Here is an 11,676-nt window from a genome sequence, read left to right on the forward strand (position 1 = left end):
ACAAATCAGTGTGAGGTGGTTCAGTGGCGGGAAAGCATTGAGGAGAAAGGGAATGTGGGTGACCATGGTGGCCTCTGGACGAGGTACCAGGCCCTGCCCCTTCTTCCCTTGGTTTCTCAGACCTTACATAAGCCCCTGGGAGGGGTCATGCTCTCTGGCAGGGTTGGGATTGAATTTCTTGCCCTAGTGTAGGAAGGTGGGAGAGGGTAGAGCCAGATTTAAGGTGACTCAGTAAAACAAAGGAACACCAGGGCTCCAGTGCCGGGGCTGTCTCCCCACTGAGTTCTAAGCTCCTGGAGGCCGCTTTGCAATTCTTGGATCCCTCCCAGGTGAGCCCGGCACTTTGTTCATAACAGGTCAATATTTGCAAATGAAACCTGGGGCCCAGCCTGGGAGCTCAGGGCTGTGGAGCCAGACAGTCTGAATCCCAGCCCCAAGTCCTTGCTAGCTTTGTGACTTTGAGCATGCCGCTTAACCTCTCTGAGCCTGTTTCCTCCTGTATAATATGTGAGCAAGACCAAGGGCCATGCACTTGGTTTAATGCTCTGCTGCCCCCGTTTTGAAATTCTTAGTTTGGAACTAGGGCCCCGCCTCTTCAATTTTGCACCGGGCCCCACAAATGTTGTAGCCAGTCTTGGGTGGGAATAGCATTATCTACCTCAGACGCCTGTTGTAAGGATTAAATTAAATAATCTGTCTAAAGTGCTTAGCACAGAACGAGTGCGTAAAGAATGGGAACACCTGCGTATTGTTCCCTGCCATGAGATCATCCCCAGTGCTGATCTGTGGTAAATGAATGAAACGAGAGCATGGGCGAGAGCCTGGGGAGCATCTGGAAGCGAAGGTGCCAGGCTGTGAGGGTTGTACGGAAAGTGGGAGCATTTTTGCACCCCACACTGCGGAGCACTCGTTTCTACGGCAGCCGGAGATTCGCGCTGTGGTCCTGACCCAGCCGCCACGCCTCGCAAAAAGTCCACCGGGTGGGATTTGAGGAAGCGGGCTCCAGTCTTCACCATGCGGGCGTGCTCTCAGCCCCGAGAAGTCTTCAGTCTCGGGCCCCTGGGAGGGGCGGAGGGGCGGCGGAGGCCAGGACGAGGGTCTGCGCTGGCCGCGGGGCGGAGTCTCAGCCGTTCCGGGCTTCCTGGGGCGGGTCCTGGGGCGAGAGCCCCGCCCCACCCCGCCCCGCCCCGCACAGGGTGGGGGGCTCGGGAGCCTGCGCCGCGGGGGCGGGGCGGGGCTGCGCTCAGAGGAAGGGGTTGGTGCCGGCCTGTTGGGGCGGCTGGAGTGGCCCGGCGGAACCCGACGTAGGCAGCAGTGGCTGCGGCAGCCTCGCGGGCGGCGGCGTGAAGGCGCCCGCCTGCGGGAAGACGCTCACCGAGGCGGGGAGGGTCACGCCGGCCGGCACGCTGCTGAGCGGAAGGGGCAGGGAGGCGCTGTAGGTCATGGAGCCCAAGGGCGCCCCGACCGGCCCGCTGGCCGCCAAGCCCAGCGCCGGCGACCCCGTGCGCATCTGGTTCAGGGTCGGCCTCGCCTGCTCGCCCGCACCGAAGGGGTTGGTGGGGGATGGAGCGCTGAGACCTGCGGAATGAGAGTGGGTGGGGAGCTTGGGGTTCACGAGGGGACAGCCCTAAATGCGGGTGTGGGTGGGGTGGCGGGGAGGCAAGATCTGGAATCTCAGAAATAGGGAAGAAGAGTAAGATTTTTAGGGCAGGGGCCGGGCTCTGAGAAGAGTGATGGAGAGAGTAGGGGGGTGGGCAGTGTTGAGACCCTGGTGGGGACAAGGGGTATCCTACCTGTCAGGAAGGGGTTTCGGGTCTTTGCGGCCTGGGGCGCCTTGACTAATGAATCAAGGTTGACCAAAGAGGAGGCTGAAGGGCCCAGGAAAGACTCTGGAGTCCGGCATGCTCGGGCCTCCTGGCTGGGCTGGGTTAGCGTCTCCCCCAGTATAGCCAGGTCAAAGGCATCTGGCTCCTTGGTGCCATTTTGCTTGGAACTGGGGATGGGGTCTCCAAACAGGTCCAGCTCTGGAACAGAGATGACAGAACTCATTGGTAGGGAGAGGGAATGGTCACTCTGTGGGAAGGAGAGGACAGCGGTCACTTGTGAGTGGCCCCCTCATTCCCCAGAGCTGTATCATCCCCTGCCTCCTGCTTACCGACGGGACTGCTGGGCTTCCCAGAGGGCAGGGCCTGCGCACACTCTGGCCCCTCCTTGGTCTCTGTGGATACTGGAGGTTTGGCAAATGGGTCAAAGGGTGAGGTACCACCTAGAGCTGGCCAAGGAGGAAGAGGGAGAGGAGGTGGGTTGACAAAAAGGGCAGGCACTGGTCTGACCCCTTTCAGGCAAGCAGCCCTCTTAACACGGACAGGATGTGCTGTCCCTTGGCACTGGAGGGAGGGGACCCAGAAGTCCTCCAGCCCCTCACCCATACCCTCTGGCCCTCTGCTTACCAGGTGCACTGGAGATCTCCACTGAGGTCCCCCAAGGGTCAGCCCCAGTGTTGGGGAGCTTGTGTTGGGGGGAGTTCTGTGCCCAGAGGTCTGTGGAAGGGGGTCTGGCGGGCAACACTGGGGTCCGGCCCCAGGGCTCAGAGGAGGAGAGCATAGGGGGCAAGTCCCAGGGCTGGCTTCTGGACAGGTTGCTTCCTGAGGGAACAGGAGACCAGGGGTCTGCAGAAGGCCCCCAGGAGGAGCCACTGGGCTCTGTGTTCGGCCTGAGACCTAAAATAGGAACAGCACAGACATGACGTCAGGCCCACCTTTATACCCAGTCCAGGGCCCTTCCCAGTTACCCAGACCAAGTTGGGAGGCTAAGGGTCTCATCTCACAAATGAGATGCTGACTCAGGACTGATCCAGCAAGCTGGAGCCCCTGTTGACCATGTTGACCAAGTTATGCCAGGAGCCTGGACTCCCAGGGATGGGCAGTTCAGGCCACCTTCCCAGTCAGGGATGGGCTGGGGCCGGAAAGCCAGGGTGACCAGTGGAAATGAGAGAACATCTCTGAGTTTTCCATGAGGTGGTCTCTTCAGACGTGCTCTCACATCCCTCACTACAACCCCACGTCCCAGAGGAACCTGAGGCTCAGAGGGGTGAGTGACTTGCCAATGGTCCTCAGCTATGGGGAGGAGGTGCCAGCAAATGGCTGGAAAGGAAGGGGCTTTCTGGGGCCAGCCTGGGAACATCTTGCAGCCCTGCATGCCCACCTGGGATGTCCCATGGGTCAGCGGAGCAGTGGGTGGAGGGCGGGGCCGGGGTGGGTGCGAAGATGTCTGCCAAGTCCAGGATGGAGGACTGTGGAGTGGGAGAGGCAGCCGTGGCTCAGAAGTGGGTGAGACCAGAGGAAGGGCGGTCCCTGGCCTGTCTCCCTCAGTCCAGCTCATTCTTTCCCTTATTCATTTCACAAACATCTACTGATGATCCCTCATCTCTGTACAGTGCTTTGTAGCTTATGAAATGTTTCCTCATCCATTTAGTGCCTGATTTTCATAACAACCCTGTGCAGGAGGTCGTGCGGGTAGTGGTGTGCCCATTTTACAGATGCGCCAGCTGAGGCCCAGATAGTGGAGATGCTTTGCATGAAGTCACACAGCTGGGGAGAGGCAGAGCTGGGATAAACCCAGGCCTGCCTGACCCCTTCCTCAGTTGTCCTGATCCCCAGCCCGTTGGTGATAAAGACAGGTTTTATGACCAGTCTGCCTTCCTAGGTCAGAAACTAGCCACCATGAACATGGGCAGAAAGGGGACAGACACACCCTAGGGTTAGCATCCACTACTTTGGAGGGTAGCTTTGTTCCCAGCAGCTACCTACTCCCCTGGCCTTGGACAGTATGTGTATAAGCCCAAGATACTGTTAGTACCACGTGCCTGTGCCCCCGCCCCTGCCCCAGGTGCATCCACAGCATCACGTGTAATCCTAGAACACCAGAGGTGGAGCTGTCCAATAAAAGGGGGAAAATGAGGCTATAACAGTGATGTGCCCCAAGTCAGAGTGGCAGCAAATCCAGAATCCAGGGGCCTCAGATCAGGATTCTTTGTATCCCACTTTGCTGTCTGCTCAGTCATCAGCCCGCGAGGTCTGAGACTGGGGACTACTGCACCCCTCCACTCCCAGTTTCATTCAATAAATGCCTAAACAGCCCTTACCGTATATGAAGTGTGGTTCTAAGCTCTACAAATACCAACTCAGTTCCTGTCGCAGGCTCAGTCAGCCCAGGCACGGCAGCCTCCCCCTACCTGGCTGGTTTTCAGCTTCTCCTCCTCCTTTCTCTCTTCTCTCTCTGGCTCTTTGTCTTGCCAATGGCGGACCGCGGCCCCAGCACCATTGGCCACAGGGGAGTCATCTCCCCGCCAGGACCTCACCTCCTGCAGAAGGCAAGAGGAGTGAGGACAGCATGAGCAGCCCAGGCTGGACTTGAGGGGACTGGAGCTGGCGTTGAGAAGAGTACAGTGAGAGAGAGGTTAGGCATAGCAGGACCACTGGGTGAAGCAGGAGAAGCCTGGTTAGTGCCTGTGTAGCACCTGCACCAGCCCCTGCACCTGCTCCTACACCAGCCTCTGCACTTGCACCTGCTCCTACACAAGCCCCTGCATTTGCACCTGCTCCTACACCAACACCTGCACCAGCACAGGAGGCTTGGCCCGCTACCTTCTCATGCTCCTGCCGGCTCAGACGCAGAGCCAGCTGCAGCTGTAGATCCTCATCCCTGTGGGATGCTGGGGGGACCGGCTGTGAGGGAGGAAGAGAGGGGTGAACAGGGCCCAGTGCTCCCACTCCCAGGTGGGAGGGCAACATAGCCCGGCAGGGAGAAGGGGATGGAGAGAGAAGTGCCCACCTGGGGTGGGGGTGAGAGGCCCATTCCCAGGCAGCAAGGTGGGTGTGGCCTTCTCCCTGCCTGGATCTGCAACCAGTTTCAAAATCCAGAAGACTGATCCTTTTCTTCTGGGTTCTCTGAGTGCCCCCCCAAAAGCCCTGCCATGGGAGGTCCAGCTGCCTGCCCAGTCTACCTGAATCCACAGAGGTGATGGCAGAGAAGATGATATTGGGGGGTGTCCCTGTCCCCCCAAAAGGACAGCTGGTGCCAGGGGTTGTGGGGTCAGTTTATCTCTGTGCCCACTCACTGCTTCCCTTCCATGGGGCCACAGCAGGCCCAGGAGACACACAAGTACCCTCAACCAACTAGGCACTCATGGCCTTTTCTAGGCCCCACCAGAAGGGACGGGAGGCAGGGAGGCAGTCCTTGCCAGAACAGTCGCAGGGACAAGGACAGGCCTGTGCTGTCCTTGGGAGTCGGGCCGGGGTCTTGGGACCCAGAGTGAAGGAGCCTGGGAGTCAAGGGTGCGGTCCTTTGGGGTACCCTTCTTTGCTCCCCATCATCCACCCCCCATGCCAATCCCAGCCCGGCTGTGGGGCCTCCCAGGCTACCCCAGGGGCCTCACCTTCTCAGCCTCCTCCCGGCTCATGGCCAAGGCCAGCTGCAGCTGCAGCTCCTCTTCTCCCGACGTCTGGGGCCGGGCCTGCTCCAAGTCCGAGGTATAGCGGGGGGATGAGGAGGAGGCTGCAATGACCACACCGACGGCTTCTGTGACCACAGAGGTGCCCGTGCCCTCCCCTCCCCCTCCCCACCAGGAAGCTAAGGCTCAGAGGGAGAAACTAATGACTGGCCATTGAAGGCTCCAGGGGGCCAGGCGGCGTGCCTGGCGCTTTGTGTAAGGTTTGCCAATCTGTCCCATCAGAGACTCCCGTCCCTACTTTACAGATGTGCCAATAGCTCAGGGTGGCCTGGCTGGGGTCCTGAGGTAAGGCTCAAAGCCAGGTCCCCTCCTCCAGCTCCTGCACTCTTCCAGTAGGGGGAGGGGGTCCCATCCTGCCTGGGGTCCAGTGAGGGGGGAGGGTTCAAGGTTCCAGTCAGTCAAGGCCACGCCGTCAAGAGTCCAGAACGGCTCTGCAGCCACCCCTGTTTTCAAGGACAGTGCCCTTGAGCAGGGGGTCACGAGGAATGCCCCGATGGAGTGCCCAGTGCCATGTGTCTGGGCACAAGGCCAAGGGCATTCCTGGGCTTGGTCTCGCTTGATTCTCACATCCAACAACTGGAGAAGATAAGATTTTCCCTAATTCAGATGAGGAAGCAGAGATTCAGAGAGGCAGCCCTCTAGATCACTCAGCTGGAAGAGGCGCAGAATACGGCATGTACCAGACCAGAGCCTGGGCTGTGGCCACCACTCCCCCTGGGCAGCTCCCGGACCAGCAGTTAAGATCCCGCTGTACGGTAACTTGCAGGCCACCCGCTGTGCCAGGCACCTGCCTTCCCTGGCTCCATCCCCCATCTCCCTGAATGCGACAGTCCTTGGAACCTGGGCCACCCCCCCAGCTCCAGCCTTGGGGCTCACTCACAGTTGTAGGAGGACGGGGAACCGCGAGAGCGTCCGAGGCCCAGCTGCCCGCTGCCAATGCCCGTGCCCTCCAGTGCCATGCGCTCCTTGGTCTTGAGGGCATGGGTCCGCTCCTGCCGGAGGCGCTCCTCGTCCTTGAGCAAGGCCATCACCTGCTTGACCTTCTCACGCACGTTGACACCCTGGTCCTTGCCGTCCCGGTCGATGTACTGGAAGTCCTTGAGCGTCTGGATGGTGTAGAGGTTCTCGCGGCACTGGTGGGCCACCCGCTCAGAGCCCGTCTTGAGCAGGTAGTCCAGCAGCGTCAGCGCCTTGTACACGTGCCGCCAGTTCTTGCCGCTGTCGTTGAGCCGCCGCCACAGCATGCCCATGACCTCTGCGAAGGCCACTGTGTTGAAGGTCAGGTCGGCGATCTCAGACATGAGCGAGCTGGGCGGGCCCCATGGGTCATTGCTGGTGGCCTCGCGCACCTTGATCTCTGCCTCCGAGTAGTTGTGCACGATGTTCTTGACCTGGCGCCGCAGTGCGGAGGTCGTCATGGCTGGGGACTTGGAGATGGGCGGCCCCCGCTCCAGCCAGAGGTGGAGGGCCGAGGGCCACCGTCTCGAGGTCACGGTCTCCAGAGATGGGCCGCCGTGTTCTCAGCAGGGCGGCTGCATCCTTGGTTCCACATGGGTCTGAGCAAGAGAGAGACAGAACTCAGGGGTGATGGGCCCTCCCTGACAGCCACTCAGCCATGGACCGAAGGCCTGGCCAGGGGTCCCCGTGGCCAGGAGCCCCCCTCTGGCTGGCATTTATTTTTATATTTCTTATTTTACATATTATTCAGCAGGCACTTCTAGTTCCGTGTGCTCATTGCTGGTCACAGTCACACCACAAAGATGAGATTATTACCTCGGTTCACAGACGGGGAAGTGAAGTTCACAGAGCTACCCACACGTTTCTCCCCTATCCAGCCCTTGCCCTTTGCAAGACACATGAAAGTCACCCCCAGGAATGCCTGCCTGCCCTGCTCCTGAGGGGCTTATGGCTCCCATGTCTGCCGGGAGCTAGCTTAGGACCTATCCTTTCCAGCTCCTTCGCCCCCACTCTTGCCATTTCTCACAGCATAAGTCTGTGCACCTTAATTCATTCAACACCTAGTTCCTGGGGCCTTCTTTGAGCCTGACACTGAGCCAGACCCAGAGCACAAGTCCTGGCCCCCACACATCAAGCTGCAGGGGCACAGACTTGTGCCATGCTCAGGAGTACCCAAGCTAGGAAAATCAGGGGGGACTTCCCAGTGGAGGTGACAGCTGGAGGTCTGAAGGGAAGGGGAAGCAGCAGGGTGAGGAAGGATAGCTCCCAGGGGATACTTGAGCTGGGCCAGAAGCCCAGAGAGGAGTCCGGGGCAGGAAGTGGGCCCTGGCCTCTCAAAGAGACCTAGTCACTGCCACCCCTGTAGTACACAGGAGAGCACTGAGGTCAGGGAGGGGACATGGACTGCCTACAGCGGTGTATAAGCTGGGCAGAGCTGGGACCAACACCTAGGTCTCTAGAGACAAATGTGATACTTATTGACAGGGTTACTGGTTTTGTAATTAATTCATCTGATTGCTTTATTGTCTCAATTCCATCTCAGCCAGGATGTAAGCTCCCTGAAGGCAAGGCTTGGTCTGAGCACCCCAAACCTGAGGTCCTGGGTGCACGGCAGACCCCTGATTCCCCAACCGAGCGGGAAACAGGGTCAGCCTGCTACCCTCCCACCCCCAGCTTCAGGACCAGGCCATCTGGGGAAATCAAACTCAGGCTCAAGACAGAAAAAGGCTTTCCCAGGGCCCTACCAGAAACCCAAACCAGAATCCCCCTACCACAGCTGTTTCTCTCATATGGGTATATACACACACACACACACACACACACACACACACACATCTACATACAGGCTGGACCCACAGAGTGTCCACACCACCTGTGACCCCCCACCAATATCACCACCCATGGAGACTGCACCTCTCCAGTCTACCGTGGGAGTCAGAAGCTGCCTGTCCTGCCCCCCCCCCCCAAACTGGACTTCCCCTCCACCCAGCCTGGCTAGTCCTGGGCTCAGGTCAAACCAGCCAGCAGGCCTAGGCCGGCTTCTTCAGGGCCCAGGTGCCTGGGAGAGCTTGGGCCCAGAGGAGGGGATCCCATGGGACACCAGGCAGATGGAATGCTGGCTAAAAGCCTGCCTACCTTCTGTCTGCTGTCTGTCCGTCCAGCCTGGCAGGCCTTCTGTGGGGATGCCAAGGCCAACGCTTGTTTAAGTCCTGCCCTCCCCCTCACTAGTGACTCAGACCCATCTTTCCCTCCCTAACCGGTGGGCTGGAGGGTGGCAAGAGGCAAGAAGAAATAATTGTGCCCCACAGCCCGCCCTGAGTGCACGCCCCTCCCAGGGCTGGCCACAGAAACCAGCTGAACCAGTCCGACATCCTGACTCCACCAGCAGCCCTACCAGAGCCTGGCTTCCCCGGCCCTCCAGCCCAGCCTTGGGTACTGGGAGGGGCCCTCAGCATGGACCCTGCAGCCCTGCCTGGACTCTCCTTCTAGAAGGGGGGATGGTGGAGCCTTCTCAGCACACCTTTGCTGGAGCTGGGGGAAGGGAGGGATCAGAAGCCCCAGGAAGGTGCCTGGGCTTCCCTCCCTTAAAGTTAAAAGGGACAAGGTGGGGAGGAAAAGGGGGGCAGGGTGAGGCCCAGGGAGCATGGAAAGGAAGGGAAGGAACGCGGGAGGGAGCAGCTGGGAGCCCTGCCAGCGGTGTTACAAGCCCAGAGTTTTATCGAACACAATATGCCCAGAAATAAAAGGGAGTGAAACAGAAACCCAGCAGCCAGTGGCGGCAGCGGCAGGCCCGGGCAGGCGGGTATGGAATTACTGCAGTGACCTTGAGCCAGACCCTGTCAGGTGGAGGGAAGGACACTGAGAAGGCAGAGCCTGAGAGGCTCATTCAGACATGGGGTGGAGGTGGCCTCCCCTCCCCAGAGGCAGGAGGGTAGGGGGCAGAGTGGGGAGGGTTATACTGGGGGGTGGGGACAGGCCACGGGGTACAAGTCTCTGCTCTCTGCTTTATAGAGGGTGCCAAAGAGAACTTTACAGGGTACAGGGGGTTCTTTTCTAGGACTGGGGAAAGTGTCAGGGCAGGAAGTAGAGGGCATCCCCGGAGCGGGGATTCAGGGAGAAGGAGAGAGCTTAGATATGTTGAGTCACGTGCAAGAGTTTGGCCAAAGTGTGAGTGTACCCCACCAGCCCGGAGCGCCTCCAATCCTCCGCTAAGGCAGCCCCACCCCCTGCCCCACATCGGGTCAAAGGGAGCCATGGGCGGGGGTCGAGGGGATGGGAATGAGTAACTCTTGCCAGTGGATGGACAGGTGTGTGAGCTAGAGCTCTAAGCTTAAGTCAGCCCTGAAGTGGCTGTGTCCTGGGACCCTGGAATGGGGTGGGAGAGGCCCCGGGGCTGAGGAGGAGGGGCGGGCAGAGGGGAATGGGAGTACCCCTGGGAATGCCACCAAAGATGCTGGCCCCAGGGTAGGGAGCCAGGCCTTGAGTCTTGCTTCCTGAGGGCTGCAGGGAGGGAGGGAGGGGCAGCAGGCAGGAAGCATCCAGGATCTTCTGTGGCTCTGTCCTCCTCACCCTTCTCCCTGGGATCTGGGAGGGAGACTAAGCCCCAAGCCTTCCATGAGAGGCACCGCGGCTGCCAGGGAGGGGCCGTCTTACCTCTGGTGCAGACTCCCTTGGCCCCAGCCCTGGGACTGTGAGCAGCCTCTGCAGTGACCTTCCGACCCGCTCGGCAGGGAGACAGCACAGCCTCGGGAGCGTCCCCAGAGCCATCCACCATGGACCCGTGTCCTGGAGATGCCCACCCTCTCCCAGGAGGCGCAGACCCCTTGGAAGGGTGGCGGCAGGGTCCCCAGAAAGGGCTGCGGCTCTGCCTCTTGCCAGCTGGTGTTTTAGCTGCTGGGCCGGCAGGCAGGCAGGCTGCACTCCGAGGAAAGTTGCTCAGCTGGCCGGGCAGGTCTGCCTCAGCAGTAACAGGACACAGGAGGAAGCGCTGCGCTTGTTAACCCCTTCCTGCTGGCTGGGCAGGCGGCACCTTCAGGGGTGGGAGGCCTGCCAGCTGGCTGTCCCTGGGAGGCACAGATCCAGAGTCGGGGCTGGTGGCCCACTCCCACCCTGCAGCAAGTTAACCCTTCCCCTGCCTCAAAAGGAAATTGGGTGGGGGGCGCAGGGCTCCAACACCCGCCCCACTCCTACCCATCTCCACTGGGCCAGGAAGACCATTGGCGGGGAGGGCAGGCCCTTTGGTGCATTTGTTTTTTGTGAGCTCCCCCTGGCCCCCTGAAGGGCGCATCCAGGCTCCAGGCTTAGCCCCTCTCTGCCTCTGAGAAGCGAATGACCTGCTCTCTCCAAAGCTCCTCCCACTTTCAACTAGAGGATGCTGAAGCCTGTGAGGTTTTTATCAGAAGCGCCAAATGCAAAATCCAGCCAAATGCAAAACCGAGCTGGTGGGAGGCTGCGGCCACCTCTCCATCTCCCGCCTACACCTCTGCCCCACCAGCACTTAAGGCCCTGAGCCCCGAATAGCCAAGTTGCTCTCTGAACTCTGGGAGCCGGGAGCCCACTCAGCTGAAAGCCATCTGGGAACTGAGTCTGAGCTGAAAGCTGCCTTTCCTTTCCAGGAACCACCTCTTGTCCCCTTCCCATTTCTCTGAACAAGAGGGTAAGCATAATGTCCAGAGGCTGTTTTTCAGGCAAAAAGTGGTTCCAGGGGGGCCAACCATGAGGAGGGGATGAGACAGGCTGCCGAGGACATGAGGATCTGGCCTCTAGGGTCCTACAGTGTGGTTAGCATGGTCCACAGAGACTGGGACCTGGCCCTTGACCTAGTGGAAGTGGGAGAATCTCAGGGAGCCAGGCCCCATGGGATCCAGTTCTCCTGGTCTCACACTTGGTCATGCTGGGTGATGACACTTGGGGAAGACCTGGTTCCAGGAAGCGTGACTCCAAAAGTGTGAGCCAGTAAGGTCAGAGGCAAGGATTTCAAGGGCTGATGCTCTCTGTCCTGTCACCTGATTCATTCCTTATCCTGGTGCCAGCCTGCTCTTCCGCTCATTATCCCACACATCACCTTCCAGGTGTGTCTCTCTTTCCTCCTGTTGGATGGCTCCGGGAACTAGGAGGAGGAGAATCTGAGGCAGGTGGGACACAAGGGACCCTGGCCATGAGCTGCCCTCATCAAGATCTAACGTCCAAGACGTGACGGCCTAAAG

The 11,676-nt window shown here is 59.7% G+C and overlaps 1 protein-coding gene across 3 annotated transcripts; it reads right to left on the minus strand.

Moving 5' to 3' along the window:
* Positions 1-1,226: 1,226 nt before the first annotated feature.
* EPN3 (epsin 3) lies at positions 1,227-10,355 on the minus strand. 3 transcript variants are annotated; one of them, XM_032872104.1, is made up of 10 exons: positions 10,124-10,355; positions 6,393-7,068; positions 5,438-5,556; positions 4,647-4,727; positions 4,235-4,363; positions 3,205-3,292; positions 2,451-2,720; positions 2,156-2,272; positions 1,794-2,024; positions 1,227-1,578 (listed from the first exon to the last, which is right to left on the minus strand). In XM_032872104.1, the coding sequence occupies exons 2-10, from the start codon at positions 6,928-6,930 to the stop codon at positions 1,244-1,246; spliced, it is 1,908 nt and encodes a 635-aa protein (XP_032727995.1). In that variant the 5' UTR covers positions 6,931-7,068; positions 10,124-10,355; the 3' UTR covers positions 1,227-1,243. The 3 variants fall into 3 exon arrangements, with proteins under 3 accessions (XP_032727995.1, XP_032727996.1, XP_032727997.1); XM_032872105.1 differs by lacking the exon at positions 10,124-10,355 and adding an exon at positions 8,606-8,757; XM_032872106.1 differs by lacking the exon at positions 4,647-4,727.
* Between the last annotated feature and the right edge of the window lie 1,321 nt (positions 10,356-11,676).

Source organism: Lontra canadensis, unplaced genomic scaffold (assembly GCF_010015895.1).
Source record: "Lontra canadensis isolate GAN:19392208 unplaced genomic scaffold, GSC_riverotter_1.0 scaffold43, whole genome shotgun sequence".
NCBI lineage: Eukaryota > Metazoa > Chordata > Mammalia > Carnivora > Mustelidae > Lontra > Lontra canadensis.